The sequence below is a fragment of the Mesocricetus auratus genome, unplaced genomic scaffold, assembly GCF_017639785.1.
Source record: "Mesocricetus auratus isolate SY011 unplaced genomic scaffold, BCM_Maur_2.0 Super-Scaffold_100707, whole genome shotgun sequence".
Taxonomy (NCBI): Eukaryota; Metazoa; Chordata; class Mammalia; order Rodentia; family Cricetidae; genus Mesocricetus; species Mesocricetus auratus.
In genome coordinates this window covers 2,451,215-2,476,375 of record NW_024429269.1, presented here as the reverse complement: position 1 = coordinate 2,476,375, position 25,161 = coordinate 2,451,215, and the positions used below count along the sequence as shown (strand labels likewise).

At 47.6% G+C, this 25,161-nt stretch overlaps 1 protein-coding gene and 1 long non-coding RNA gene across 2 annotated transcripts in view; one reads left to right on the top strand and one right to left on the bottom strand.

Annotated features, from left to right (window-relative positions):
* Positions 1–14,117, bottom strand: part of Scara3 (scavenger receptor class A member 3) — a 30,535-nt gene extending 16,418 nt beyond the window's left edge. The window contains exon 1 of the mRNA XM_005075250.4: positions 13,664–14,117. Coding sequence (XP_005075307.2) covers positions 13,664–14,117 — 454 coding nt within the window. The remainder of the gene's footprint in view (positions 1–13,663) is intronic.
* Positions 14,118–14,158: 41 nt separating this feature from the next.
* On the top strand, positions 14,159–24,473 carry LOC121137833. Its single transcript, XR_005875107.1, has 3 exons — positions 14,159–14,288; positions 21,259–21,407; positions 22,227–24,473. It is a non-coding gene; the product is annotated as an uncharacterized LOC121137833 (long non-coding RNA).
* Positions 24,474–25,161: the final 688 nt, after the last annotated feature.

Below are 25,161 nucleotides of genomic sequence, written 5' to 3'. Positions count from 1 at the left end.
GACTCTACCTTGACCCCCAGATACTCCCTCCCCTCTCCAGCTTCCCATCTGGTATCAAGGCTCATATCCCATACCCCAACCCCTAGGTCCAGTTCAGTCCACCTGAGTCCCAGGTGACCTTATGTAAGCTGAGAAACGGAGGCAGAGGTAAGACGAAGTAGGTCAAGTTTACAAAAATACCCCACCTATCTGTAAAGAGATGTGCCCATTTCCCACAATCTAGGAAGACACACGGGGCCACCTAGTCTGTACCTCTCTCAGACCTCTGGGGATGGAACAAGGAGATACAAGAGTGTGTTGGTTGATCCAGCACATGGAACGGAACTTCCCTGCTGCAGGCACAGATCGGAAACTGACCCTGCACAGGCTCCAAGACTGCGTCTACCCAGTTAGAAAGGAGGAAGCAGGAATCAGAGAGGAGATGAGTGCATTCTGCCTCCTGCATGTACTTCACTGGAGACCCACCAAGGTGTCAAAGGGATCACGGAGGGGAAGGGGTCCAGGGCCAGGTGATTCTTAAGTAAGACCTAAATGATGTGTCTCACTATTGAGGAAACTATTCTCCTTCCCCTCCATCTCCTTTCCCTAGGAAAATAGTGATGAGGAAGGAGCTTTAATATAAGGCAGACCAAGCTTGGGGCCTACGTGGACTTGGGAAATGGGAATAAAAGCTACGGATGGAACCTAAATCACTTAGAAGAGGCATCTTTGACACCCCCTTTTAAAAATAGCTTTATTTATTCAAATATTTAAATGTAAATTATTTTATTCATTTAGTCTGAAGATGTGTATGTGTATGCCCAGACATGTCATGACTAGCATTTTTTTAATGAAGAGTTAAAATTCATTAAGATGAGATTTTAACATAGGTTTGGGTCTGCTCATCAATAGAGAGACAGTCATGAAGAACTGAATGTACCCAAGTGTGACTGTGGGCTTCCCAAGAGTTCTGCTTACGTGTCTTAACAATAGCCATATAGACACTAAAATATTTTATTTTATTTTTAGTTATGTGCATGTGTGTGTGCCTGTGTGGGGTATGTGCATGTAAGTGCAATGCCTGCAGAGGCCAGAAAGAGGCATAGAATTCCCCTGGAGCTGGAGTTGTAGCCAGTGTGAGCCATCTGACAAGAGGGTTGAGAATTAACTCCAGTCCTCTGGAAGAGCAGCAAGTGTTCTTAACTGCTCAGCCATCTCTCTAGCCCCAAACCATATATACCATTCCCATGGCATCTAAAGCTACAGCTCAAGTAATTAGTAAAAAAATTCCCCCTTTTATACATAAAATGGCTTTATACAATTCCTGCATGGGAATTTACTGGATTGGACTATAATGATAAGGTAATTAACAAGTTTCTATCAAAGAAGGATATAACGATTGTACTTCTAGCTACATAGCATATACTAATCTGCTGGCACACCCCAATGAGTCTCATAATAAAAACATATGTATTTATGAATTTAACTCCCATTGTCTCCATATTTTATCTGGTACATTGAAAACTTGTTGGTGAAAGGCTTGTGGTGGAAGGACATTGTACCTCAGGGGTAGAGCAAGTACTTAACAGTGTGTGAGACCACGGTTCAACTACTAGTGTGTGTGTGTGTGTGTGTGTGTGTGTGTATGTGTGTGTGGAGTCTGGAGATGCTGGGTTCTCTGGTCAGCTCTCAGCCAAATGGCCCCTTTTCCTCAGTTCCCTGTTCCTCTCCTTCCCCATTTTTAGAGGAACCAGCTGCGATACAAGTGAGAATCTTTACTGACAGGTATGTCATGACCAATCAGAAAGGTCTTGAACTGTTCCAAGGTGAGACACAGTGGCAGCCACGCTGAACGGGAACAGCTTCTGGGGTCCAGGCTTTGCTGTGAGAGCAGGGACCCAGCTGCCCCTTGTAGGTCTCATGGTCACATGTGCTCATCAACACTCCCCCACGCCCCTACATTTCCCTTTCCGACATCCTCCTCCTCTTGTTTCTCTTCCAAGAATTTGGGGCTTGTTTGCTTAATCTTTGGAGACTTCTGTTTCTTTCAGCTATGCATTTAGTAATACATCTGTCATTTACCTCTTACCTAAAGTTTAAAACGCCCAAATATGCCGGAAGCAGCCACTCCTAGTTTGTTTTCCTCATGTTTCAGTTTTGAAATGTGGCAAAGTATGGGGTCTGGCCTCAAGGCAATCATCATGACAATCCTATAAATTTTACAGCCTCAAGTATCAGTTTTATGGTCAAAGAGACTGAGAGCCAAAGACATTAAGAATGTTACCAACGGTACACACAATACAAGTGGAGAAGCCAAGATCTGGATTCAAAAATCTTATAACTGGGAGTGAGGAGCTAAAATTCTGCCGAGTTATGAGTTTTGCTCCTGCAACTACAAGATCAGAGGGTAGAAAGGAGAAGGGACAGGAACATCACTGAGCAGGCAGAACTTTGAGGGCTGTGACAATGACAAATAGCCCTCTTGTGTTTTGAAAACCTTTGGCCCCTGTGATCTCACGTCCCAAATGTTGCCCTGTGACCTCTGTAATCAAGTTGGGAATGAGAGGCAGAGTAGATGGATGATTAATGTTCATTGCCAGCTTATTCGGATCTACGGTCACCTGGGGATGGACCTCTGTGCATGTCTAGAGTGTCATTATCTTGATAGAATTCCCTGAGGTGGGAGGACCTGTCTATGGTGGGTGGCATCATTCCCTAGCTGGACTGCTATACACTACTTCCTGACTGTGGATGGGCATGGCCAGCTGATTCAGGCTCATACTGACTTCCTTACCATGATGGGCTGTACCTCCAACGTGAGCCAAAAGAAATACTTTCTTCCTTAAGTTGCCTTTGTCAGAGTATTTTGTCACAGTGACAGGAAAAGAAACCAAGACAGTAGGCAAGAACACTTGAGAAGTAGAGGCAACCTTGGGAGGACTCATGGAAAGGAACTGAAGAAGGTTCTATCACTGCTTAAGCTCCCTCTGCTTAGCCCCCAGCTCCATCACAGATCAGCTGACACTGGAGTAAGCCCCTTGCTGCATGTACTCCAGGGTCATGGATCTACCCCTGTGGAACTCAGTAGCCAGCTCTCGTGCCTGGGGCTTGAGTTCTAAGGGCAAGCAGGCTGGTTCATAGAAAGGTGCAACAAACTCGGATATGAAACCTCGGAACAATTTTTCATTACGCTTTTTGCAAGTGGTTCTACAGCTATACCTGAAGACATCTGAGATCTGAAGATCTCCTGATTCCAGAACTCAGAGTCCACCTTCAGAGGAATTCTGAGTTGAGGGGGGCTGAAGATGGAAGTGTTGAGGCTTAAAAGCACTCTTCCCCCTTGTCTTAATTGATCCCAACAAGTAGCCTGAGAAGGATATGGTGTTAGAAACTAGAGAAATTAGTCTCTGGATTTGATAGATGGATGAGGAAGTGTGTGTGTGTGTGTGTGTGTGTGTGTGTGTGTGTGTGTGTGTGTATGGCTGCTGGTAAACACTGTAAAGAATGGCAGAGTGGAGTAGGGAGTTGGGGACAGGAAGCATGGTGTACGGGGTACCACACTTCTTTTTACACGCATCCCGGAAAAAACAGCCTTTTCAGCCTTGCTTTGCAGCTCAGGCTGTGATCCCTCCAGCAATCTGCCAGCAGCTTACAGCTTACAGGGTGATGATCTCTTTCCCAAAAGCTTTGGGCTAGGTGGACTAGAATTCTTTGGGCCATTCTGTGCTTGTTTAACCAGAACCTCAGCAGCTAGCTAGGGCGGTGCAGCTTGGCCGAAGTCTTTAAGAACACTGCACTATGGGGCTTCTCAGATCTTCCTGTTGAGTCCCTCAGAGACAGATTCCCCTTCCTTCCTGTCCATGCCCCTCATTTCTCCCCACTTCTTAGTGGTGCTTCTTGGCCCTCCTTCATGACAGGGCCTCCTCCCTGTTCTGGCACCAGAGGCAATTTCATCACTCCACTGTTTATAGCCTTTGCAAAGAATCTGGGATGATTTAAATGAAGCCTGGCTGACACCAGCCTTCAGCAAACACCCCTCCCAGAGTAGCTTTGTTACACCCTTGCTCCCCTAGGGAGAGCCCTTAAATTGCCTGCCATTAGCAAATGGGAATTAATAAGGACCACTTCCTGTACTACAAGGAGTGGTTCACAGAGGGGAAGTAACAGTTCTGTCTAGACCAAGGGTTCCTGGGTGTTGGCTCTCTTCCCCATGGTGACATCTCAGCTCTGCAACTCATAGCCCTGCCCAGTCCCCAGAGAGGGTCCTCTTCCTAGTCCCCTGACTTCCTGCTGTCTAGTGTAGAGTCCTGCCCTTGGGGACTCTGATTGGTCTATCTCTGGAACACGTCAGAGCTTTAGCCTTTTTCACTTTAATGAGAACATAATCCAAAGCATTTGTGGGGCTCCCTCAAGCCAAGCCTTTTGTAAGTGCAAACTTGGTGTTTATGTCTCACTGAGCTTGTTCTACTGGAGACCAGATGAACCTACAGACATTGTGAGGAAACCCTGGAGGAAGAGAGGGCTGGTGAGAAGATGAACGGAAACTAGATAGGAGCCAGGATACGCCCATGGTGCTGGACCAAATGTGGTCCTCTGAGGCAGGAGAACAGTTTTCCTCCATCTTCCCATTTTCCCAGCCTTCTGAGCCAAACTGACTTAGCGCTGGGTATGCTAGCTCTCAGAAGGGAACTTACAAGGCACAATCTCTGTTGTCCCATTACAAAGACCCTAGGATAATAACGGCTCCTCCGTGTCCAGGAATCTGGGGCCAGACCCCCAACACACACACAGCATCTACTGGATTGCACATGAGAGCTGAGGTAGGACCCTTCCAGCCAGGTCTGCCATCTGGGTACTCATCAGACCCTCCCAGCACTTGGCGTCACCTCCTTCAGGTCAGCCCAAGACTGAGCCTGCAGTGGGAGTCAGTCTAGGTAGCTTGCTGCTGACTCTTGGCGAAGGCCTGAATGTTTCCTGTTGGTTTCATCGTAAGCTCATTTTATTTTAAAAACAAATGAAAATTAACCATTAGAAATATGGTTTCAATCTGTTTTCTTCTTGGTATTCTTTATGGCCAAGGGAGTGTTGAAGTGTGGAGTTTGCAAGAGCTTAACACAGCAGAGTCAAAATGATCACTGGGGGGGGGGGGGGGGGGACGGTCGGTCAGGCTTGAACTGCCAAGAAGTGGAAGGTGGGGAGGAGGGGGCCGGGGGAGGCAGGAGTGTGTAGGTGGGGCTTCCCTCCCTTCTACAGAGCTAGCCAGAGACAGGATAAGACATTGTTTTCCTAAAACTAGAGGGATTCCTGTTTGGGTGAGGAGTGGCAGGGAGGGATGGGACATGAACGTATGTAACATTTAAAACTTCAGATTTGCTCAAAGTTACGGTGACCTCTCTGTAAAATGCAAGGGTTGCTGGGTGTCTGACAGAATGGAGATGTCCAGAGCAGGCTAAGCTTCCAGGAAGGAGTAGCCTCCTCGCAGGCACATGCCTGCTTTCTCTTTTTTTTCCTCCTGCAGCTTTCAGCACCAGGAACAGGATGGACTTGGACGAGGACACTGCATCAGACGAGGCATGTCTAGACCTAAAAACTTTCGTGAAGCTCCTCTGAGGGACACCTAGAGCAGCATGGTGCTCTGGGGATCATGAAGGGACAAACATCTAAGGCTCTGGGAACCAGTCACTGTCTCCCTTGTCCCAAGGCCACAAGGGTTCTGAGCTGTGACAATGGCAGAGTGCTACTCTTCATGTGGCCCACATGGCAGGCAATGTGTTTGGAAAAACAGGGAAAACATCAAACGTCTTTTAAAGGCCAGCATTGCAAGCCAGCTTCATAAGGTAACAGCAAACACTGCAGGTCTGAAAGCGTGCTTCTGTTCCACTGGTGGGGGGGGGGGGCATAATCTCCAACTTAAGTGCCAGAAAGAAGGCCAGAGCGGAGGGATTCCTTGTTTTTAAGCTTTTGCTTGCAAGAGCCAGGGAGAACATTGGATTGATACGGGAATGTCTTGGCACTTGGTTGCAGTAGCTGCTGACTTTCTTGGGGTTGAACCTGGTTCAACCTTGCCCCCCTGTGGGCAGAAGACGGCCTGGACGTGCTAGCGCTAACCATATGCTAACTCAGCCACCGTCCCTAACACCAGCCTTCTTCTGGTTGACCAAGAAATGTGTGATTGATTCATCCCCCCCCCTTTTTTTCTTTTCTGGGACCAAACGCTTTCACACAAGGCAAGAGGGGGGAGATTCGAGGAACTGAATGGAAGCTCTTTGGGCACTCCAAGGGACATATTTTAATGATTATCTTCAGACGAGTTCAGAGTGGGTTTTCCAAATAGCCAATTGGGACAGGAAAAATAAAGATGTGGGAACCCTTCTCAGGAGCCAATGCTATATTTAAAGTTTCAAGATAGCTATAGTTTAAGGTTGGGGAATGCTATAATTAAGGTCCCAGGGTTGTTTTCATCAGAAACCGCCTGCTACTGCCCCTCTCCATGGCTTTGTGGGTTCTTCTGAAGCCTAGTGGGAATCCTTTGTCCCCCTGGGCTCCCAGGGAGCCAGGCCTCTTGTTCAAGCTCAGCTCAGCCAGTTAGCACTGACAGCTTCCTGCCCCTGTAGTAGCTTCACTTCCTTTTTAGTTTCCACCCTCACTCTGCATCCCTTCCATCCCTGTCACCTCCTTCTGGACCTTCCCTCTGTGACCTCTCGCTGTGTTCTTGGTGACTACCGAAACTGTGAGTCCCTTCTTGATTTATCCTAAGCCTTCCTTTCTCTAAACAATATACTCCCTCACCTCTCCCTTGTGACCCACCCACTGGCATTTTGGGTCACCGGGTTTTCAATGGAATCCTAACTATGACCTAGCCTAAGCCAACTCTAACCCTCTGATAACCCCCAGTGTCTACCCCACTTCTAAGCAGTTCCTCAATGGGTGACACCGCATCTATTTGAGAAGAGAACTAGGACTCTTCAGCCTAGGCAGCAGCTGTCCCTGCCACACCTACACTAGAATCCTAAGTAGAAACAGCCCCCCTCCACTCCCCAGAACCCCAAGAATTTAGTGGGATGGGAGCTAGCAGTCTGCTTGATTCTTGCTGCCTACCTGATCTGTGAAAAGCCACCATTTCTCACTTCTCAAGTTCCCTGCTGCTGCCTTTCCCAGGACTCTCTCCTCAGAGCCTCCTCTTCTGCAAGACAGTGGGGGACCCCTCCCTGCACTGGGGGTGTCATGAATGCAGCAAGGAGGGGAGCAGCGCCAGGCACACTCCTATGTAGAATAAGGGCAGCAGCCACTATGGGTAGCGCTATTTTCCTAGCCCGAACCCAGTCACAGCTGCCATCTATCACCACGTCCCAACCCCCATCACCCTCAGGACCAATTTCCAACTTCCAAGAAATCCTTTTTACAAAGTGTGTCCACAGAGCATGGTTCCAAAACATCCTTTGTGGGGGGAAAAAAAGCTCTTAGCAAATATTTCAAAAAGTCTTGAGGGAAAAAGAAGGACATTTAAATGCATGTTTAATTCTGAGTTTCTCAGACTGCCTTGACCTCAGAACTTCCTGTCAATCTGGAAAAACATTCATCGATTGATCCTGTGGAATGAGGATGCAGAGGTGCCCCACATTGGAGAACGCTGTTCTGGATAATACCAGTGCTGGGTTGGAGGGTTCCTGCTGCCATGGCTGTGAACGGAGCAACACTGAGGTTGAAGCTCCTTAGTCTCAAGTCTCACGGGTGCTGCCTGGCTCCCTGGAGCACCACTGCCGTTCCTCCTGCACGAATGGGATCCAGCGTCTCTCTTTGCACCCCGCTCCCATGCCTTCTCCGTCTCTACCATACTAAGCCTGTCCACCTGCTCTCCACCTACCCACAACACATCCCGAACCCCAACAATAGCCTTTTCCCTCCTGGGCAGGCTGTCCGTGCTCAGCCTGTCTTCTCTGCCCTGTGGAAGGCTTCCCCACCCCAGGCAGCAGACGTTCTGAAAAGACCGACAACACTGAGTCCGACTCCTGTATCTTTCACTGGCTCCCTAAGACATCTGCGTCTCACTCGAGTGAACAGGTGTGAGAGGGGCCCCCCATGTATTTGGAACAGCTCGGTGTTCGGTTAGCCATTTGCAAACGAGTATTCTCCTCTGACTCAGTGTCCCTTCTAGGAACTTCCCTAAGAGGATAACTATGCAGCCAGCAGAAGTGCTTATAGAGTTGACCGATGCATGCTACAATAAGCCTGACTGGAGATGTGGATGGCCTCAATGCCCGTGAATGAGAGGTTGATTAAACTATTGTGGAATTATACCATGGAACATTACAAAGATGTCCCATAAAACTGTAGGTTTAAGTTTACTGCCTGCGGAAAATATATGCATCCTTTTAGTGCTAGAGATTGAACACCAGGCTTTGCATGTATAAAGTTCTACTTTCCCCATTACCTTTTCTTAATTTAAAAAACTACTTGCAGGGCTGGTGAGGTGGCTCAGTAGGTAAAGGTACCTGAGGTCAAACCTGATCACCTGAGTGTAATCTTTGGAACCCACATGATGCAAAGAGAGACCTAACTCCCAGAGGTTGTCCTCTGACTTCTGCTGTGAGCAATGGAGTCCACACCATAGCACACGCTGCCAACCCCATCAAAAAATAAAATGTAATAGTGACAAAACTGTGTGAGACGGAGTAATACAGATAGTATCTTATCTCTGTGGGGGGAAGGTCCATGTGCACACATAAAGTTTTATGGAAATATGTCCATCTGTGTCTTGCCATCTGTCAGCTCTAGGGTGTGGGATGTCATGCGTGTTCTATTACCCCGCCCCCTTTGGAAGCTTTTGAATGTATGAAATAGCCGTCTAGGGAAGCAGATGTCAGTCTTACCGATGCTTCTGCACACCTTTGGCAGGGTCTCCCACTCGTCCTCCATCACCCTGTTTCTGCTCTTTCCCCTTTTCTTGCGTCCTTCCTTTGACTGCTGGTCACCTCTTCAGTCCCAGCTCCCTTGCTCACCCCAAGAGCCTACTTCCTTTCTCCTGGAGCTCTCACACCCAAGTCCCTCCCTGCGCCTTTGCCTCACTCTCCCGCGCAGCCCAGCCTCCCCACAGCCCGCTAACTCTCCCTTGCCTCTGATCACCTGTATGGACCACTTCTCCCAAGCCCCTTTCTTAGTTCCTTGCCTGTGCCCTAAACCACTGTGAACTTGCTTTTTTCTTCTCATCCTCTAAAAGTAGAGATTTTCCAACACAGGATAAAGTTATAAGTGAGCCTAGGGAGAGGCGTCAAATGTACCTCTTTCTGACAAGCCCTTCAGGTTCTCTGAGGACAATAGGAGACACCCTGGCCCGTGGCCCTCAGCTTCTCTTAGCAAGCCCTCAACTCTAGGCAAATCTGTCTACCCGCCAGCATACTTCCTGAAGTACCCAAGGCTCAACACTCACTGGCACCGATTCTGGCCTCTCCCAAGCTATCTGATCCAAGTTGCCCCACCCTTGACTCATAACTGAAGCCCTTTCTGGACGTTCATTCACTTACTCTTTGGGACTCCTACTGAGCCCACTGTCCGAGTTGCCCCTTAGTTTATCTTCACACCTGTCCTGATTATCCATCACTGTCCTTGGATGATGCCTGGGGGTCTGCCACACAGTTAGTGAAGCTGCCTCCCTGTCAGCTGGGGTGCCTCATCCCCTGGCTGTCTGGAAGGCAGAGGGTGACATCCCAGAATAAGCAGCTGTGCCGTTAGGTTCAGACTGGAGTGAAGAAAGGTCTGCAGTCTCCAATAGAGATATTGACATTACTGGAAACACAGGCCAGGACCTTGGGGAACTATGTATGGGACAGTCATTCTAGGTCCAATTGGGAAAGTGCCCAGTGTGACCCCAGGAGTTCCCATCCAAGGCCATGGAACATAAAAAAACAAACAAACAAACAAACAAAAACCCAAAACAAAACAAAACAGCAACAGAAAAAACAGCCAGAAGAGTCAGTACCAGCATGCACTCCCTCCTTGATGCCTCTTTTGTAACCCTGACTACTTACAGCCTCTTTCACAATTATGGGGTACAAACCTTGTGTCCTAGCAAAAGGGAAAGCTCCTTGAGAGAAAGGTCAGTATCTAAGCTCTTCTTTGTATCATCTTAGATGCTATGAGTTGGGGTCTCTCAGTTGCAAGACTACAAGAACCCTGGCATCTAACATCTGGTCAATACATGTTCACTAAATAGAAGCATGTATTTTATCAACTTCCTGGGCTCCATTCTGAGGATAGCATGGTATGAATCTCTATTTAAAAGAGCTCAGCCCAGTGTGTGTTTAGGGTTAACACATTATACAATAAACAAGTGCCAGAGAATGGGCAGACAGAATGCTCATGAAACCCTATATTCTGACACTCTCTGTAGTATCGTCCAGCTTACTTGATGAGAGGACTCGGGCCTATGGTGTCCCATGATAAAGCTGGGCTGTGCGAGACTGGGCTGACTGCAGCATACAACACACACAACAGAGGGAGAGAGAGAGAGAGAGGGGGGGCACAGCATAATTGAATACAGGTAGAGTATATGCAAGAGTTCAGTGCCCATCATACCACCCCAGATGCCAATTCTAACACCCCGACCAGCTGCTCATCCATGGAAACTGCCAAGCTGCCCACCGGTGCCTGTTACAGATCAGCATGCTATTTCTTCTCTCACAAATTAGCTCTGAACATATGGGTCTTCTGTTTTTAAAGTTATCCCAGATGGGTAGCAGGGTAACAACCTTCTAGTGAGACTTGTTTGATGGTTTGGAGCTGACCTCCAGCATCCAAGTTCCTGTGACCGCTGCGGCCCCTGGATCAGTTGGTGGCTCTTTTCACGTTTGTGCCATTAGCTCCTTGTTTTTGACCCTAGCCTCCTTTCTGGGCTGAGCCACATATCTCTCAGGGACAGAGACACACACCAAACCCAGGCTTCCCGCCATGTCACTTCCGCTCACCAAGTGTTACTCCGGGGCCTCAAGGAATACTCAGGAGAAGAAAGGGGCCCAGAGACAGAAGCAATGGAGCCAGGACTGGAGAACCACGGCTGAGCTGCACGTTAGGCATCTTTGAAGTTTGAGCTTCTGCCCTTATAGCCAACCAGGCTACTTCTGGGATGCTCTGGGAGGGCTTCTTGTCAAGCCCCTATCACAGGTAATGACTCACAAGTCAGCGGGAACCTCTGAGGTGGGCTTGTCACCAAGAGGCTTGTGGCAACTATTTGCTGTGTGTGTGTGTGTGTGTGTGTGTGTGTGTGTGTGTGTGTGTGTGTGTGTGTGTGAGAGAGAGAGGGGGGGCGGGAGGGCAGGTGCCAGCTTACATAAAAAGGTACGGCTACGTGGGAGGCCTGGCCAGCCACTGTCAGTCAGAAGCCCCCTCGCCCACCCTGGCTCAGCAGAAACATCTTGGCTGCCAGAGCAGGGCCCTGATACTGAGGCGCTCTAACAGGCCCGTTTTCTGGTTTAAATGCTGCCTCCACCAATGCTGTCTCCCTCCACAGAACATCACTTCGCTGTGTTTGCTTTGAGCAGGGGACATTATGGTCCTTTGCTGGCAGATGTAATTGGGAGATTGGTGGGGTCCTGGAGGAGTCAGAAATGCCACCCTCCCTTGGGGAAGGGCCTCTTTGAGAAGTCTTCCCTCTTGTGCTCTGAAGGGTACCATGCTTTTTCTCACTCCAGTGGGAAAAAACAACAACAACAACAACAACAAAATGACCCTTCACTCTGAAGATCCCAAAAGCCAAATATTTGCTGTTTCCATCTACCCCACCGGTTCCATCACAGGTAGAGAGAGGCGATGACTCTTTCTGACTGCTGGGTGAGAGGCTTGCTGGGAGTCAACCATTTTCTCTCCTGGCAGCTCTGGGTCCCTTGAGGCCCTGGGGTGTCACAGGAAATCACTGAAGGTTTCTAAAGAGCTACCCTGAAGCTTGTGGAGGAGAGGTATCCTGGAACTTGTGCACACACCAGAATTGGAGCAGGAGAGAGCAGGCAGGATTCACTGTCACCTCTCTTCCTTCCTGGGGACCTCCTAAGAAACATTCATTCACACTCGCTCTTGCGTCCCCAGCACAGGTTTTGGGCCCCATCCTTGCCTTTTTATATTTTGTCTGTGGGGGTTGGGGTGGGGGTGGGGTCAAAAGCACTCTGAGAATCTCAGCATCCTAGCACCATTGGCATGGTCCGAGGCCCTATAGACTATCGTGAGATGCTATCAGAAGTTTTAGAAAATGGCCTGCCCAGGACTACAGACAGGAGGAGAGAGCCCCAGGGATGCAACAGCTAGGAGCAGGGGTCACTCTCCAGGGCCAGTTATAACTGTGTGGCTCATCTAGGTCAGTCTAAGACCCCATGAGGCCATCAGAAAGCTTTGGCAGGAGGTGCCAGAGGCCCGAGGGAAGGAAGCAGAAAGGAACGGGCCTTTTCTGTGCTGGAGGTCAGAGTCGAGGGCTTGCCATCCTTCGGCTAGCAACGAGTTGTAGGCTGCTTTTTCCGTAGTACTAGCTATGAAATTCCTGGGGCTCAATGCAAAATGAGAGCGGGGGAGGGGAGAACCCCTGTTAAAAGCATTATGAGTTTCACGATACCACCAGTGGCCCTTTGAACAAAGTGTGGCCCCCCTGTGGGTGCTGGACATGTGTCACATTCAGAGTCAGCCCTGCTCCCTGGGCTTCCATTTCGCCCGCTCTACAACGGAGGACTTGAATTGAGTCAGAGAGCTGCCTGTGAGGCCCCTTCTTCACTTGAATGCCCAACCCTTGAATACCAAAGAGACAAACCACAGCTGCTGCAGTTCAGGCAGGCTTGACAGATGGGGCACCTTCCCAGCAACACCTGAGAGTGTGGTGTTGGAACCCTGGACACCGTCCCAGAGGTCCTCTTAGGAAGGGAAAAGCGGTGAAGTTCTCACTGTCGGAGCACAAGCATCCCCTGGGCTGCTGGGAGAAGGTACCAGAATGGGTACCTCAAACCTCATGACTCCTCCGAAGCCTGCATCTCCCCCTGCCAGGAAGGGAGCTCTCCAGGACCCAGGAGCAAGCAGCTTGGAGTCAAGAAGGGTTCCTTTTTCCATTTCAACTTTGTTTGGCCCTCAGAGTTTGTTCATGGATCCCAGGTCAGAGGTCAGGGAGGGTTAGACAGGTTTCAGATGTCAGGGAGGGCAGGACTCAGTTGGGACTCTGATTGGCATGATTGTCTTGAGGGGAAGGGGTCAAAGTTGGTGGAAGAGAGCGGGATAAGCCTGGGTGGGGCCTGCAGGAGTCCCTGGGATGGGACCTCGGCTGTGATCTACACCAAGCATCTTTCTGTGGTCCCTGGGAACCGGATCAGAATCATCTCTGGGTTTTAAATTTGCTTTGAGGGGTAAGCAATGGCGGTGAGGCCGGCACTGCAAGGACCATGTGTGATGATAGTTCATCCTCAGTCTCTTCCCTTTCCAGGACTTAGAACTCTTTCTGTCCCATCCCGTCCAGCTCTGTCCCCACCCCACCCCCACCCCCACCTCCCCGCCCCACTACCTACTCAGGGATACTAAAAAGAAAGTCACGGGGGGGGGCTGGAATACTTTTCCCAGCATTGGGGACTCTCAGCCCTCCTGCAGTCCAGGCTCCAGGGTGCCCCTGGCCAGTGTCTGGTGGGAAGGAACTGGTGATCTCTGTGCTCCCAGGGCCTCTGCTTACCTTTCATGGTCCCTTCTGCGCGGGCCTCTGCAGGGCCCGGTGGTGCTCGAGTAGAGTAGCCTTGGATGGAGTGGAAAGCCGGGGTCCTCCCCAGGCAACAACCGGCGCCCCTAGGCGCGGCCCGCGGAACTGGGGCTTGCGTGGGGATACATGCAGAGCTGTGTGGCTTCACAGGCGGCGTGGCCGGAGGAGGATCCCAGGGGTCGCAGGCCGGGGCTGCTGCTCTGCCCGCCGGAGCCGGGCGAGCTGTGCTGCCCCGCGCCCGCCGTCCTGGCCTCGCGCGCATCCCTCCCTCCTCCTCCCGCCCTCCCTCGTCGTCACCGCTTGGGCCCCAGCCCAGATCAACTTCCTTGATATTTTCAAAACTGCCGCGGCCGGGTCCCTTTGTGCCCCTGGTGCGCGGCGATGAATGCGAGGGAGGGTTCGCCACCCAGGGGCATAGCACGGTTACCATTGTGGTGGGCGTGGACCGTACCGGGACCCTGGATTTCAGACCTGCACAGTTCCCTGGCCCATCTTGGAGGAGCAAGAATTCTTGGGGACCAGCCCTCTGCCAACTGCTGATTTTACATGGGTCTGTGCTCTACACATCCACACCTCTTGCTCAGCAAGCCTCCACTTCCAGGTATCCCCCCCCCCCAGTCCTCGTCAACTGTAGTTGTTACCTCTTGATTGTCATGCCTCGCGGACACTGTCAAGCTCAGTAATGTTGAACTTCTGGTCTGCATGGGAGAACTGGGCCCTGAGCTTTCCCAAATCCTGTTACATGTGGCAGGGCCGCTGATGTAAAGGACTCTAGAGGGAAAGCTGTTTCAGACACCGAGTTGACTCTTGCCATAAAGCCCCTCGCTGTGTCATTTTGCGTTAAATGAACACATGTTAGCCACGCATTTACCAGTCACCTACCAACTTCCAGGTCCTGCCCTAAGGTCTGGGGGAAGGTGGGGAACACATCACCTGTCAGTAAGGAATGGAAGTCAGCAGTTAAGCAACAGCACAGAAATGTGGCAGGTATGAGAGCAAGGAGCAGGGACTCCAGAGTGAGGACAGCCTGGCCTGGCCTCTTGTTGTGGCTGAGGAACGGAGACTGGAGACTGGAGACGGCAACATTGAGATGAACATATAAAGAAATACCTGGAAGGAGGGACATCAGGACACCAAGTCTGCCACACAAGTCTGGGTTTCTGAGAATTACAGCCTACATCAGACAGTCATTTCCATCAAAAGAAACCTCATCTCAGTGGTCCCCTGCTCACTAACTTGCCTTAGTTACTTTCCTTGTTGCTATGACGAAATAGTGACAGAGCAGCTTAAGGAAAAAGAAGAATTTATTTGGGCTCCCGACTTGAGCACACAGTCTATCACAGAAGGGAACGTGTGATGGCTTCTCTAGCTGTGGTCACAGGGAGGTGGGGCATCTGGCCACATTGTGTCTACAATCAGTAAGCAGAGAGAAGGGCATGTTGGTGTTTAGCTCTCCTTCTCTTTTCTTCCCTTTTCACTCAGGTTTTGTTGTTTTGTTTTTTCCCCAAGAGGGTTTCTCTGTGTAACCCTGGCTATCCTGGAACTGGCTATGCAGACCAGGCTGGCCTTGAACTCAGAGATGCGCCTGCCTCTGCCTCCTGAGTGCTGGGATTAAAGGTGTGCGCCACCACTGCCTGAATTTCATCCCTTTTTATTCCATCCAGGATCCCAGGCCCTGGGATGGTGCCACCCACATTTGGGGTGGCTCTTCTCACCTCAGTTAAACTTCCCTGAAGACACCCACAGAACTTTGTTTCCTGGGTGACTCTAGGTCCTGTCAAGTTGTCAGAATTAACCATCACACACTCTCTGCCGTCCTGTGAAAAAAGCACCCGTTTTTCAGACAACTGTGCATGAAAAGGCTCAGCCATATATTTAGCTTGCTGATCAGTGGGAATGGTGGGATTTGAACTTGGGCAGGTTAAATTCAATGCTTGTTAAAGTACTGAAAAAAGTGCTTAGATATTTGTGGACAGAATGAGTTTAAGAAGGAGCCCTTCATTTCATCCATGCTGCTTGTAGCTGGTGGGGGAAGGGCCTCACCCTTGTGTGAATGAGTAGGGTATGGCTCCCAGAGCCTTACTAAGTCTGAGGATATTTGCATCCTGTCCATTATTCTGAACATACAGGAATATCAATTTTCAGCCCTGAAAACTGATGCTTCTGGTTGCAGATGGGCCTTGGGTGAGCCCCGAAGGACAAGGGTCAGCCCTGAAGACACAGAAGGTATTTCAGAGGCCCGAAAGGTATCCTGGGGAGAAGAACTGAGCTTTACGGACTGAGGAAAGGTTAGGTTAACACACAGCAGGAGTTAAAGATCTGTGTGGTTTAGAGTGACAAAAAGCAGAACCTTTCCACAAAGCAAGAGGGGGGACACATGGGGCCTAACAGAGTCTACACCAGCCTTTGGGTGACCACTTTCATCTGCACGTTCAGGCACTTTCTACCCACAACCAGAGGGGTGGGCCTGGGTCAACTGGAACACTTCTCACTGAAGGGAGAGGCTACAAGGCTTTTGGGAGAGGGTGAAAGCTTGGAGGTCAGAGCAGAGGCCTGGGCTGTGGTAGACAGAGAGGGGCGGGAGACGGTTGGTACCATTTTCACCTCCAGTTGGGACAGTTGGGGTGGCTGCATACACACAAGCCGCACCTGTGTTGAAAGTCAAAGGAAACGGCTAAAGGCAAAGACCTTACCAGGGGAAGCGTGAGCACTGGCGGTTGATGCACCAGGGGTTTATGAAGACGAGGGGCCCAGCGTTCCTGAGAAGTACTGCTTTCAAGTCTTCCAGAGAGTTCCACGACACCAGTTCTCTATTACTTGAAGCAGGAGTCCCTTCTCACTCTTCCTGCAAGCCTCACAACCTCCCCAGTGCCTGCTGCTCTATTGCATACCTCCTACCTCCCGCCTCCCAAAGGTGAGGCCTCCGGCAGCATCTCCGCTTTCCCCACTACCCGGCACAAAAGCCTCAACACTCAGAAGTCTCCCCCTTCCTCCTGAATACCACTCAGGACAGTCTTCCTGCACACACAACCTCTTCAGCCTTTGGGCAATGAACACTGTTAATGGATGCTACTCAGAGCTCTGCAGAGAATCAAAACCAATAGGACACACCTTTAGCTGTCCCTCTTTTATGCCCAGGGAATAGGTCCCCAGGCCCGCAGTACAAGCCTGGAGCCATAGACACAGCACAAGCCACAGATACACTATGTTTGTTCCAATACATAGACCTGCGGTAAAATTTAACTGATAAGTCAGATATAGTAAAAGACTAATAATAACTACAACAAAATGGAGCAATTATTAAAAATACTGTGTTTAAAGTTAAGTAAGGGTTGTCAGTTTCTCTCAAGATACCTGATTGCACCCTGTGTATGCTAACTGGTATGTAAGATTCACACCATGGATGTGCTAGACAAAGGCCTAAGAGTATAAAAATGTCATAATTCTCACTAGTCTGTCTTTTAACTGAAAGTAAATAATAACAATAATAGTTTAAGTTTCTTGCAGACATATTCTTCACCTAAATAGGAAAAGAGAATATGAAAATGTGAACATTTCCAAAATTATGTATAAATCAAATGCAATTACAGTATCTTTTTTTAACTAAGAAAAATCATTTTTAAATTCATACAAATGATTTCACAATGCAAGAACTGAAGAAAAAGGGGCTGGAGAGATGGCTCAGTGGTTAAGAGCACTGGCTGCTCTTCCAGAGGACCAGGGTTCAATTCCCAGCACACACATGGTGGCTCACAGTTGTCTGTAACTCCAACTCCAGGGGATTCAACACCCTCACACAGACAAGAAGGCATAATACCAATGTTTATAAAATGAAAATAAATAAATCATTTTTTAAAAGAATTGAAAAAATCTAAAGGAAAATCTATGTAATTAAAACAATGTATTCCACACACATACAGAAACCAATGAGATGAACAGACTAGAGAGTTTGATAGAGACCTAAGTTTGTGTGAGAAACTTCACATACATAGAAATGACATATTAACTTGGCATGGATAGGGTAGTGTGATCATTCTTCACAGTTGTCAACATGATGAAATCTAGAATCACTTGAGAGACAGGCATCTGGGTATGTTTGCAGGGAATTTTCTTAATTAGGTCAATTGAAGTAGGAAGAGCTGCCCACTGTGGGTGGCATCATTCCCTAGGGAGGATCCTGAACTACATAAAAACAAGAAAGTGGACTGAGCACTGGCCTTCATAGCTCTCTGCTTCATGATTGTAGATGCAATGTGATCACTTGTTTTAAGCTCCTGTGACTTCCCAGCCATAATAGACTGTACCCTCAAACAGTGAGCCAAAAAAAACCCTTTCTCCCTTAAGTTGATTTTAAGTATTTTACCATGGAAAAGTGACAAAGACAGTTTCTCTGACAATACTGTTATATATTAGGTTACTAATCTAGAATAAAATGAAGCTAGACCACTATTTTATCCATCCCCCCAGCACACTCATATACACAGAGTCACATACATGCATTTCCTTTTGGTTAGATATACAGATATAAAAATAACACAATAGAAGCTAAATTAAAATGAGGAGGATAGTGGTCTATCTTTGAGCTGATGAAAGAAATTCTCAAACAAGACAGGAGATCCAAGGACTAAACAAAAAGATAAATTTTACTTGCATAAAAATTTTGGAAAGGCCCGGCAATCAAAGGAAAAGGTCAAACAAATAACAGCTTCTTAGAAAGGGGGCTGGAGTCAGGCGTTGGTGGCGCACGCCTTTAATCTCAGCACTCGGGAGGCAGAGGCAGGCGGACCTCTGTGAGTTCAAGGCCAGCCTGGTCTACAGAGCAAGTTCCAGGACAACCTCCAAAACAATACAGAGAAACCCTGTCTCAAAAAACAAAACAAACAAACAAAAAACTGAAAGGGGACTGGAGATATGGGTCTGGGGTCAAGAGCACTTGCTGTTCCGCCACAGGACTCAAGTTTGGATCCCAGAACTCATGTTAAGCAGCTCACGACCACCTAGAACTCCAACTCCAGGGCACCTGACACCCTCTTCCACCTCCACGGGTACATGATACACACACAAATACATACAGACACACTAATAAAAGTAAAAAAAAATTCAAAAGAACGGGAACCTGGGGCACACAAAGGATTACTTTTCTTGCTTTTCTTTGTTTACTTAAAAACTCTTGTAATTCATTGATAAGCACAAATAACTTGCCAAAATAAGCACACAATATGGATAGCCAAGACCAGAAAAGGAAATTTTTCTTCAAAACAAAGAGTTTAAATCAGTAAATATACAAAGAGACTATGGCAAATAATGCCTGCCTCTCTATCTCTGTCTGTCTCCCTGTCACTGTCTCTGTAGCTCTCTCTTTTTTTCCTGAGGGAGGGTCTCATTAAAAAGCCCAGACTGGTCTGAACTTGTAATGTAGCCCAGGCTGGCCTCCCTCAAACTCATGATACTGGCAGGCATCACTACTCTTGGTCGAAGGTATTAGTTTTCAGCTCACAGAACTGGCACATCCAAAGGACAACATCTATCACGGTGGTCACATGGAAAGGTGCATTCTTAGAGAAGCTAAAGTCCCAGAAACCCTTGGGATGGGGGACAGTCAACAGTATGTGAGCATTAAGAATGAGCCCTCTCCAGTGGGTAAAGTTCTTGTTGTCCATCATAAGGACCAGAGTTTGAATGACAAGAACCCACATCAGGACATGTCCATGCCCATCTGAGATCTCAGTGCTCTGACAGAGAGATGGGAGGGTGGCTAGCATGGAACACAGCAGGAAACAAGAGATCCTGACTCGAACAGGTTGTTCTCTGACCTCCACACATGTGCCATGGTACACACATAACAACACATACATGAACATGTGCACATACTTCACATATAGAGGTTAAAAAAAAAAAGAATGAGCTGTCTGCTTTATCTGTCAGTACCTTAACCTTGTTGGGAGAAATAAGGACATCAATAAATCCAGAGGCATGTGAAAAGTCATGATTTATGACACTGCTTAGACAGGAAAGGCGGAGTGAGAGAATGATTGAGCAAAACATACTTATGTTTACCATGGGGTGCTGTGAAGCTGCCCAGAAATATGGGTTAGGTCTTCCTACGCATTGACTCAGAGTGATGTCTATAATAGTTCATTAGGTAGAAAAGAGCAAGTTGCATATGATTGAATATTGTTTTTTAAACTATGTATGTATATACACTACATATGTGCAGTACCTGGGAAGGCCAGAAGAGGGAGTCATATCACCTAGAACTGGAGTTAGAGGTTATTGTGAGCCACCATGTGTGTGCTTGAAGCTGAATTTAGGTCCTCTGAAAGAGCAGCCAGTGCTTGCTGTTAACTGCTGAGCCATCTCTTCAATGTCTTTAATATTATTTTTTTAAAAGAGAAGAAAAGAGCATTTTTGCTTATATATTTGTTTGTAAGCACACACATTACATGTAAATGTATGTATATAAATAAACATCAACTACTTAAGAAGCATGAAGTTCCAATGGAAGCTGACAATAAGACAGATAAAGAAAGGGAGATTGAGCCGGGCGGTGGTGGTACATGCCTTTAATCCCAGCACTTGGGAGGTAGAGGCAGGCAGATCTCTGTGAGTTCAAGACCAGCCTGTTCTGCAAGAGCTAGTTCCAAGCCAGCCTCCAAAGTCACAGAGAAACTCTGCCTCAAAAAACAAACAAAAAAAAAACCAACAAAAACAAAAAACAAAAAAACCAAAAAAAAAAAAAGAAAAAGAAAAAAGAAAGGGAGATTGGTTACTGCATATTCATCTTTTCCTTTAAATGTTTGAGGGATGTGGAGCCAGCAGTGTCTGTGTCCTTGGGTCCTCCAAGCTTCCCCTACAGGTCAGTTTGCATCAGTGTGAGACACAGTATTGTGTACTTTGTACATTGTAGAAAAATGAGCAGAGACAGGGCATCAAAATCACAAATAGAAAGTGTTGCTACTGTCCTAGCTGGTCACCCAACCAGGTGTCCTGTGTTTAGTCTAAACCCACACATAACGACAAAATGGAGCGTGTTTGGGTAGGGATGAAGAGTTAGGTATTTGGCTCCCTGTATAAAGAGGTGAATGAAACACAGGTAAGGTCAGATACAATTTTACAAGTTGGCTTGTAGAAGAAAGGACACCATATCACATACTGTTTTAGAAATAAGACATAGGAAGCAGCTGTATAGAGGAAACTGCCCGGACTTCAACCAGGGTGAGCAGGTACCTACTAGGAGTCCTCTGAGCCCTCTTCCCCCATGCTCTCTGCAGAGGGACTAACACCACACACTCTGACATACAGAAGGTCAAACACAGCAAAAGTGTAAGCCAACAATTTGAAAACTGTGGTTCTAAACTGTGACTACTTTGACTTGGATTCAACCATATATGATATATGTATTGATGTGTGTTAGTATAATTGTATATGTATTAATATAAGATATATTATGTATATATTATAAATGTATTCCGATGAATTCAATCAAAAGTGCTGATGGGGAGAACTCAACTATAGGTAATTTTAATGTAATTTAAGTAATTTCTTTTTAGACATGATCTTATGTATTTCAGGTTGGCCTCCCACTTGTTAAACAGCTGAAGATGGTCTTGAAATCCTGATCCTTTTGCCTTCATCTCTTGAGTGCTGGGAATCACAGCCGTGTGCTCTCACAACTGGAGTATGTTTCTGTGAATGGTACCCAGATCTTCATGCATGCTAGGTAAGACTTCTACCAACTGAGCTATGTTCCTAGTCCTCATCGGTAATATTTAGGGTCACTAAGTAATTCCACTGGTAAGTCATTGACTGGTTCCATAAGAAAGCACAGATCTAAAGTAATAATTGGGGTCTGGGTGATTGTAGAACAATGTCTTGATTGTGGGTCAATTTTTTTTCAAGGCTCATTAGCTTAATATTTGGAAATAAAGGCTGGGATTGAGAAATTTGAAGTGAAATACAGACAGTATGGCCTGTCCACAGCATCAGGAATGGTAAGGTTGGTTTAAAGAACATTTATCTATGTCAAGAACATGATAAGCAATTCATGATTGACTAGCCACAGCTCCTGGGCAATCCTAAATGGGAAGAGAAGAAGGACTAACTGATGAAGCGTTTCTGTACCTCAGTGATGCTCAGAAAAGATGCTAAACATTCTTCTTCATAGACCCTTGGCAAATTAAGTTATTTATTATTTTATTTTCCATGATGTCATTATGGGCCTGTGATTGATTTAATGTACCCAAAATACTTAAACATTTACTGCCTAAAGAGTGGTTCTTTTTTTTCCTTTTTTTTCTTTTTCTTTCTTTCTTTCTTTTTTTTTTTGGTGTTTCCAGACAAGTTTTCTCCTTGTAGCTGTGGAGCCTGTCCTGGAACTCACTCTGTAGACCCAGATGCCCTTGAACTCCCAGAGATCTGCAAGCTGCCTCCCTGGTGCTGGGATTAAAGGCGTGCACCACCGCCTGGCTCTAAAGAGGGATTCTTACTGTGGGTCATGGGGACTCTGCTCATGTCTGTTTCTGCTTTGTTTTGTTGGTAGCTGAAGTCACCTTGGTTGTATGCTGAGTTCACCGAGCTGGATAATGGGTGTGTAGGAAGAGCACCACGTGAAAATTCAGATACAGAGACATCTGAGCAGCCCGAGATGCTGAGCAAAGCTCAAAGAGCAAAGGAGATCGACACAAAGCTCTTTACTTACTACAGCACTCTTACTACAGCACTCTTCCCCCACAACCACAGAGAAAAGAAACAAGCCAAATGCTTCAGTCAGGGCTGTACAAGTCCAAGATGGGAGAACAGTGGGAAACAGCAACCCCAGCCGGCAAGCTGATGAACTCTGTGAATCAGCCCTGTGACTCAGCATCTAACTCAAGGCCAGTGAGGAGTGTTTAGGATCAGGAAGTAGATAGTCCTATTCTGCTCTGCATGGTCATGTCACTCCTGGCACTGGCAGGCTCAGAGCTGGGTTTTGGGGTTTCGAGTGCAGCAAAGTCAGAAGGTCAAAGCCTGGGAGAGTCTGCAAAAGATGACAAGCATGAAGTTTCCAGCTCCAGGCCTCCGAGGGAAGCAGACTGAGGTGCCTGCACCATCAGATGTCCTTTGGGAGACAGAAGTAGGATTTCTTTGTGTGGTTCTGAGGACAGAATTGAGCTTAGGACCAGCCTTTAAGGAACCAAGGGGGCTTCAGCCAAGATGCTCTAAGTATCAATAGCTTCCCTAAAGCACCACTAATTGCTTGCAAGGTAGGTAGCCAGTTTTCAGGCTGGAGGCATCCAAATAGAATTGGGGGAGCACCTGGAAGGGATGCTGAGCAGGAAGAGGATCTTATGTGAGGGCCAAACCAGTTGTCTTCTGCAATTTTCCTAGAATACTGAAAATCCAGGGCTGGGAAGATGAAGTAGTTCATAAAATGCAAGATGTGGACCTGAGTTAGCCTGCTGACACCTGTGTAAAAAGTGGCCCATTCTCATATCCTTAGAGCTGGGTGGGGGGTAGAGGCAGGAGGATCCTATGGCTCATTGGGCAGCTGCTGACTTAGCCTACCTGAATAGTTTCATGCCGGTGAGAAAGTGTGTCTAAAGCACCATTGGGCAGCACCCTGAGAAGGGATACCTAAGGTTGTCCTGTGATCTCATTTATGCACACGTATGGGTCTGCACACATATGCTTCTGCACACATGAGTACATCCATAAACACACGGAGGCACACACAGATCAAGTGGTGCATTCAAGACTTGTGCCAGTTTTCTCGAAGTTGAATTTCCAAAACATATGTACTTGGGAACTGGAGAAAAGCGGCCAGTTGCAATCATGGCCAGGGAATCCTTATCGTCCTCTCCCTGGATCCCCTGCCTCAGCTGACAAAGGCAGATCTTCCTGCCTGACCTCCAAAGAACAGCTCTTACAGGCATAGCTATTGTAGTCTGTGCCTGCTTCACCCAACAGGGAGGGAGCTGCAGAGCAAAAAAGATACAAGGACACCAGCATCGGCAGAAAAGGCAGCTGTTACTGATAACTCATTTTTTTTTTAAAGGAAAACAAAGAGAAGTTTCTGGGGGAGGAAAATTCCCCCAAGTTTCTGTTGACTCTTTTGTTTGGTTAGTTATCTTCTCAAACTTGGCATTGAATCAGGTTAGGCTAAAGGAAGCCTTAGAGGGGACGCATTTCAGATTCATCCTTCCCAGACGGAAGAAACTAAAGCCCGAGGGCAATGTGCTTCATCCAAAGGCACTGGGTGCCTCGAGGCACAACTGGGACTATAGCCAGCCCTAGCCCTCACTTCTGCCCAAGCCTAGACACTTCTGTAGGCTGCCTTTTGGGAGAGGTCCAGATCACCATAGCCTCTGGCCTTGGGCAAAAGGAAATCTAGCCTCCTCGTTGTTCTTTTATAGACATGAAAGGGACACTCAGACCCTGACCACACATCTCTCCTTCAAGCCCTTTCTCTTTTACGTGGTTTTCAAGGCTGGCCACCCAAACTGCCTTACCTGCACTGGTCCTCACTAGCTTGAGAGGAGTACCAGGCTCTTGCCCTGTCTCTTGACACACAAATGTTCCAGGGTCCAGAGTGGGAAGCTTGGCTTCTCCTCCAAGAAGCAGCAACAGACTGTTCCTCCTTTCCAGTGATCCCTGTAACAGATGTTCTTGTTCTCAACAGCAAACAGCTGGGCAGCTTCTCAGCCCCTCTGGACACAGACCCAGCTACTTAATCTGCAGGGCCCAGTGGAGAATGTCCACAAAAGGCTCCTTGTTCAGAAACCAGTGTGACTGACAAGCCCAAGACAAAGTGGTTTTGCTTAAAATTTTTTATGAATATACATATATAATATTACACATAGTAATGTACACATAATACATGTATTTATATATGTAATTGTATATAATGAGTTTAAGAATGACATTTCCATACATGTACATAATGCATTTTGATCTCATTTACCCCTCCTCATTTACTTTTTTATGCCCTCTCCCCCATCCCTTAATCTCTCCTCTCTCTCATGAGTTCCATTAGAGTTGCATACAGGAGCAAGGAGAGGAAAGTTATTTACAGAACCGTGGCACCTCGCCGGTAGCTATACCCCTGAAGAAAGTGAGATAGTGTACTTGAAAATAGATGTGAGTTCCTAGGTCCAGGGCCGGTGAAGCCCACCCTGCTTGATTGCGTCCCACTGGCATGGGAACAACGCTTAAGCTCTATAGATCCCAGAGACTGGAGAGGTCTTCTGGGTCCCTGGGGTATGATTTGTTCCTCCATCTGTCTGCCAAGGGAGACATCTGTCTCCCAAAGCGGCATTTAGAGAGCCAAGTACTCCAAGCGTGTGCTCTTCCTTATCACAATGTCATCTTCCGTGTCACTGATACTCTCCCATTTAAATGGGGGAAAATAAAAGGAGAGAGGTTGACAGGTTCATGTGGAAGATAGATGGGCAATAGGGCGGACATGGGGTGGTGGAATCCTGAGCCTGTTTTGGGCT